This window comes from Triticum urartu, chromosome 7A, assembly GCF_056163025.1.
Source record: "Triticum urartu cultivar PI428250 chromosome 7A, HENAU_Tu73, whole genome shotgun sequence".
NCBI classification, from domain to species: Eukaryota; Viridiplantae; Streptophyta; class Magnoliopsida; order Poales; family Poaceae; genus Triticum; species Triticum urartu.
The window spans coordinates 220,065,084-220,070,930 of record NC_141879.1 but is presented as its reverse complement, the minus strand read 5'-3'; the positions used below and the strand labels follow the sequence as shown (position 1 = coordinate 220,070,930).

The following is a 5,847-nucleotide window of genomic DNA, read 5'->3' as shown; positions in this document are numbered from 1 at the left end:
CAAAAAATGGTATCTTCACCTAGGGTTTAGTATCTTCATGTAGGATTACATCATGTATGCGGTGCATGTGTACGCTTTCCCGGGCTCAATCTGCAAGCCCGTCTGGCCCAGCCGGTTTTCATGTATTCATGTACTTCGCGGCTGCAACATGAACGTCTATCACAAAATGTCATCACTAATGCACACACGTACACCTGCCAAAAAAAAACTGTTACCCGAAAAAAAAAACATGCATGCATGCAGCCACAGGTACTTCACACTACGCGCCCGCTGCCATGGATCTCACACATAATCAATGAATACAACGAAGAGAGAAAGCGGTAAATATGTATATGGTCCAAAGAGTACCACACGCACCCGCAAGAAAAAACAAACAAAGAGTACCACACAATACAAGCCCAGATTGTTCATGAGAACGACAAGATCGATATGGTTAATTTATTGGGCCCGCGCGCATGCACGCACACACAGACGGACCAGCAGGCAGCACCAGCAGGCAGCAGCGGGTTTGATCGGCCGGCGGCGACGAGCTAGTAGCGGCGGCGGCGGTTGGCCGGCTCCTTCTGCGCGTTGAAGTACATGGCGGCGACGGGGAGCCCCAGGTCATGGCGCTCTGCGAAGGCACGGGTGCTGAACCGCGCGCGCATGGCCGACGCTGCTGTGTCGCCGCCGGGAGCCGGCGCCAGCACACGCGCCTTCTGCTGGAACAGCACCAGCACGTAGCGGTGGATGCCCAACGGCGGCTTCGGACCCATGTAGGGCACCACCTCCTCCCCTGCACGCATGGATCATCATCATAATTGAAGCGTAATTAGCATCTATAGCTCGCCATTAGCAAACAAATAGATATCTTCACCACGTAGTACGTGCAGGAGTGTAGCTACACATAACGTAAGCATGGCGTTCCTTTAGGCTATTTTTCTTCTTCTTTTTTGCAGTTTAGCAAGCAAAAGGCGGAGTAAAACCGGCCGATCTGCCGGCGGTTTGCTCTAGCAAAAGCGACCGATGCCATGCATGATCTGTCGTGTGTCCGTTGTGGCGAGGGTGACGGGGCTGCGCCGCTCAGGTCGACACGCGCCGTGGGCGGCACAGAGGGAGACGGGACGGCACGCCCGCTACGTGTCCACCGCATGGGGCCTGCAGCGTGGACACGTGTTCCGCGCCGCGGCAGGACAGGTATCGTGCGCCGGCTGGCACGTACCGCTGCGAAGCTGATCGTTTTGGGTGGATTTTCCTCTTTAGTTAAAGCTTGTTGTGGGATCAGAAAATACTGGACAATGGGCATCAGCAAAAAAAAGGAAGTACCGGGCACTCTAAAACATACAGTATATACCGCATGTAGTAATATTTTACCTTGAGAAGGATCTGATCCACCAGGTATGTTAACCACCAGCCTGTTCCGACAGAACATTGACCAGGAAAAACGTCAGAATTAATCAGCTAGCTCATACACGCATTAGTACAAGATTGTAAATGTAGATGCTCAGGCAGCACAATTACCAAAAATGGTACAAGTAAAAGAAGCAAATAAATAAATTAGTTAGTTACCAGTGAAGCCACTCCTTCATGGTTGGCTCGCTGGGGCTCGGTGCGTCCGGATCAGTCATAACCTGTAAATTAGAGCACGCCCAGTTTACAGTAGCTTCAACTGAATCAGAGTGCATATGCAAATACTAACCACGCATAAAGCACCATGGCATGCACACACACATGCAACACGCATATGAAAATACTGACCAGGGTGAAGAGATCGCCGGCCCGGCCGGCTATCTGGATCGAGGGCGCCGCGTCGGCGATGGACGGCTTGATCTCGCAGCCGTTCGTCAGGTCCTTCGTCCCGAAGCGCACGGTCACCGGCATGGTGGGCACGAACATGTCCACCACGTCACCGATCACCCTCCCAACCACAAGGGGATCCACATGGGCTGCCATAGCCGGAGGATGGCGATGAGGTCGAGCAGCAACAGCAAAACTAGCCAGCTAGCTAGCTGGATCTCCCGAGAGCACCTGCTTGTCTGTGTTGTATGAGCAGTGTTTGTATGGAGGAGAAAGTGTGAGGGGGTGAGAGAGTATTTATAGGTGGAGGGAGGTGGTGGAAACATGACATGGACATTTTGGTGGTGTTGCGATGATAAGCATGCGTGATGGTTAGTTGTCATTTCTCCCAAGTTAGAGATTGTGTGTGATGTTAGTGTGTGAAGGCCCCTCTGACATATGCCAGTTCTGACTTTGGTCACTGACATGTGGACCTGGCTTACTGACGTGGTCATATGTCAGTGATCAAAGTTAGAATCGATGGGTCCATAGGTTGGTGACTAAAATTAAAATTGACGTGTCGTACATGGTTTTAGTCTATTTTGCGTGTTGATTATTCGTATGTGGGTGAGAAATACCGTGTGCGTCGTATATGACACCTAGTTTTGTGAGCATAAGTAGTTGCTTGGCGTTGTGGTGTACAACTAACAGATGCAGATGTTGGTGACTAAAGTGAAAATTGGCGTGTCGTAGATGATTTGGGTCTATTTGCGTGTTGGTTAACCGTAGCTTTGTGGAATACCGCGTGCGTCGTATATGACCCCTAGTTTTGTGAGTGCAAGGGCTTTTCTCTCAAGCCACTCTACTCCTTTATTTCTTTTTGATTCCGGCGTTACAATTTACCAATGTGAATGATTTTTTCTAGAACAGCTGCTAAACTGTACTTATCAAATAAAAATGGAATAAAAGATAGAAATTGAAACAAGCAAACTGAAAGTTACACAACCTTCAAATTTCAAGCCTCATTATGAGTAGATTTTTGAGAAAGCGGGTCGCAAGGCTTTACAAACTCTTGATTCATTCATAGTATAGTGTGTGAAGGTTCTTAGATGACTTCTAACCATCTAGGAGGCAAACAGCCTTCAGAAATACTCCCTCTGACCCATAATATAAGATGTTATTACATATAATATACTCATATATTGGATGTAATCACATTTCATATTATGGGACTGAGGGAGTAACAAGCAAAGCAAAGTCACACTCAAAAGATCTTCAATCAAAGTATTCTTAACAACCCAAATGATCTCTCTCTCTCCTCCCCCCCTCTCTCTCTCTCACACACACACACGACCGCACGCGCGTTCGCGGACACGTGCACGCACACACACACATAGATACGTCTCAAATGCTTCTACAATTGAATGATTCATACTATATTGTTATCAATTACACACTTTGGGAATACTTTTTATCAATTTTTATTTGACTAACATATAAATATAGTGCACAATGCTAGTTCATGTATTTTGTTGTTTATGCAATTTCAGGAAAATCCACAGAAAAAGTCCAAGAGAAATGGAACAAAAACAATTCAGGAAGTTAAACATCAGAAGAGACCCAGGAGCCAAAGACCAGCACCGGAAGGGGGGAGGGCTCTTAGGTGCCTAGAAGCCTGGTTGAGATTCCCCTGGGCCCATGGTGTCTAGAACGGGTGTCTACGGTGTGGAGGTACTCCCTGTTATCGAGCAGTTTTTCGTCGTCGACACATCGCGTTTCGAAGGCAATCTTTGTTTTTAGCCCTCACCCAGAACTCAATCGAAGGGGGAAGCCATCTTCATCATCACGAAACCTTGATCCTCATGCTCCAAGATGAGTTGTGAGTAGTCCACCCCCTGAACTACGGGTTCATGGGACTAGCCTTGTAATCTCTTCATCTTGATGTGTTTAGATGTTCAATACAATAGTCATATGAGCTGCCTTACATGATTATGGTTTATCAAAAATATATGTAGCGGTAATGTTGATCATGTCACTACAGAATTTGGTCTATCTAGTGACAAAACCCTGGTGCCGAAATAGGAAATGCCACCTAATATCATTATGTGTGGCAGCGCCCTCGACAACTTGGGTGACATGCTGGCCTGAAATTCGGCGATGCTTTTGGGCGTCACTTGGCATGCCCATTTTCCAGGATGATTTGTAGTGTCACAGAAAATGTTTGGTGTCACAGAAAATGTTAGACGGGTTAAAAATGGATAACAAAATGACTTGTTGGTGTTCAGAACATAGTACCTTATAAATTCGACCATGGCAGAGTTTATAACATATTAGAATCAAATTTTTAGGGTTTAGGGTTGAGATGCTCGTATCGAAATCCATTGATTATTTTTCAGTGTGTGCTCTCGGTACTACAAAAGGTCATAATTTCTTAATACTACTTAATAGAGCATACATGTTCGTCATCATCACATCAGTACCAACAGTAGCATAAAACATGACATACAGAGATGGATGATCATCGTGGCAACACGATAGAGAGTCAGGACTACTTCTCATCTGGTTCAGCAGCAATGAAACCGAGGAAGAGAAAGGTCCTTGCACGTCCATGGTGTATCACGAAGATCATCATGTCTCCCATATCCATGTCGTACACGTCGACTACTTTTCTCCACTCATTAAGAACGATGCTTCCCCCTCCTTGTCCTGAAGCCGAGTATGAAGTCAAACTGATGTTCACTCCAGGATGGAGAACAATGGTCAACTCTCCATTTGCACCCATCTCCCTAGGCACAACACGTTGTGGAAGTATCTAGTGGCATAATACATGTTAAACACTTCAAGCAATCTACATAAGTACCTGGACTATCTGAAGATAATGAGAGTAGATTCAATTCTAACCATGAGTTTTTCGTGAATGTTGGCCTTGTTCAAAGTGTGTAGCAGGGGCACATATGAATGATATCTTGGTCCAACATTGTAACCGTCTGCGAGCATCCAAATTTGATCAACAAAGCCAATGAGAAACCACATCTCTTCCTAGCTTACTATGCTCCCTTCAGTAACCTCCATGTTGTCTATAAAATATTTTGTTACGATATCCACTCTGTAATAAGTTATGAAAATATTTGTAAATAAGATTTGTTAAATACAACAGCCGGATGAAATGTTGTTTGATTTGCCAGAATACTTACACTGGTGAGTTATTGTATCAGTGCTCGAACATACCCGGAGGTGACGTTTAGGTTTTCCACCTAGTTCGAGGGACATTTCCATACCTACTTCCAACTGGTACACTTTGGAAAATTCTTTCCAAGTACGTCCTGTGAAAAAGGTCCTATCTTCTTTGTTCCTGATCCTGCATAGAAAACAGAAGCCCTCTCTTATCTCCAGGTGGACATGTACAGTCACTACTGCAGGATGCAGCTAATGCGACACTACGATCAGAGACCCTTTCACGAAATTGTGTGCGATGCATTAATCACAAACAGGGATGTAAAAAACCCGTCAAAAAAGGTGCAAAACATTTGCAATGGAGGATACATCAAACACGGTTCAGATTTTAGTTGCGTGTGCGATCCAGGGCATATGGTCCAGTCCAATGAACCGTTTGCGATGAGGCGGAACAAAAGAAATGGGCAGCCTGATGAAGGCGTCTGCGATGTACAGCATACCGTTCACTTGGATGAACTATTTGTGATTAGGCAACACAAAAGAAATGGTAAGCCAGATCCAGGTGTGTGCGATGTACAGCATACAGTTCACTCGGATGAACCGTTTGCGATGAGGCGGAACAAAAGAAACAGGCAGCCTGATGAAGGCGTGTGCAATGTACAGCATACAGTTCACTCGGATGAACTGTTTTTGATTAGGTAACACAAAAGAAACGGCCAGCCAGATCAAGGTGTGTGCGATGTACAACATGTGGTTCACCCAGATGAACAGTTTGCATTGAGACAAGAGAACAGAAATGGTTCAATATAACAAATATCATAAATATTGCAAGGCTCAAGTTCAAAGATTACAATGCCCAAATTCAAACATTGCAAGATGCGTCATTTCTGAAAAGGGATCAGCCGCTAACAAGTCATG

At 45.5% G+C, this 5,847-nt stretch overlaps 1 protein-coding gene across 1 annotated transcript; it reads right to left on the bottom strand.

The window, feature by feature from the left end:
- Positions 1 to 278: 278 nt before the first annotated feature.
- On the bottom strand, positions 279 to 2,059 carry LOC125522370 (protein MOTHER of FT and TFL1 homolog 1-like). Its single transcript, XM_048687430.2, has 4 exons — positions 1,738 to 2,059; positions 1,549 to 1,610; positions 1,354 to 1,394; positions 279 to 775 (listed from the first exon to the last, which is right to left on the bottom strand). The coding sequence occupies exons 1-4, from the start codon at positions 1,930 to 1,932 to the stop codon at positions 531 to 533; spliced, it is 543 nt and encodes a 180-aa protein (XP_048543387.1). The 5' UTR covers positions 1,933 to 2,059; the 3' UTR covers positions 279 to 530.
- Between the last annotated feature and the right edge of the window lie 3,788 nt (positions 2,060 to 5,847).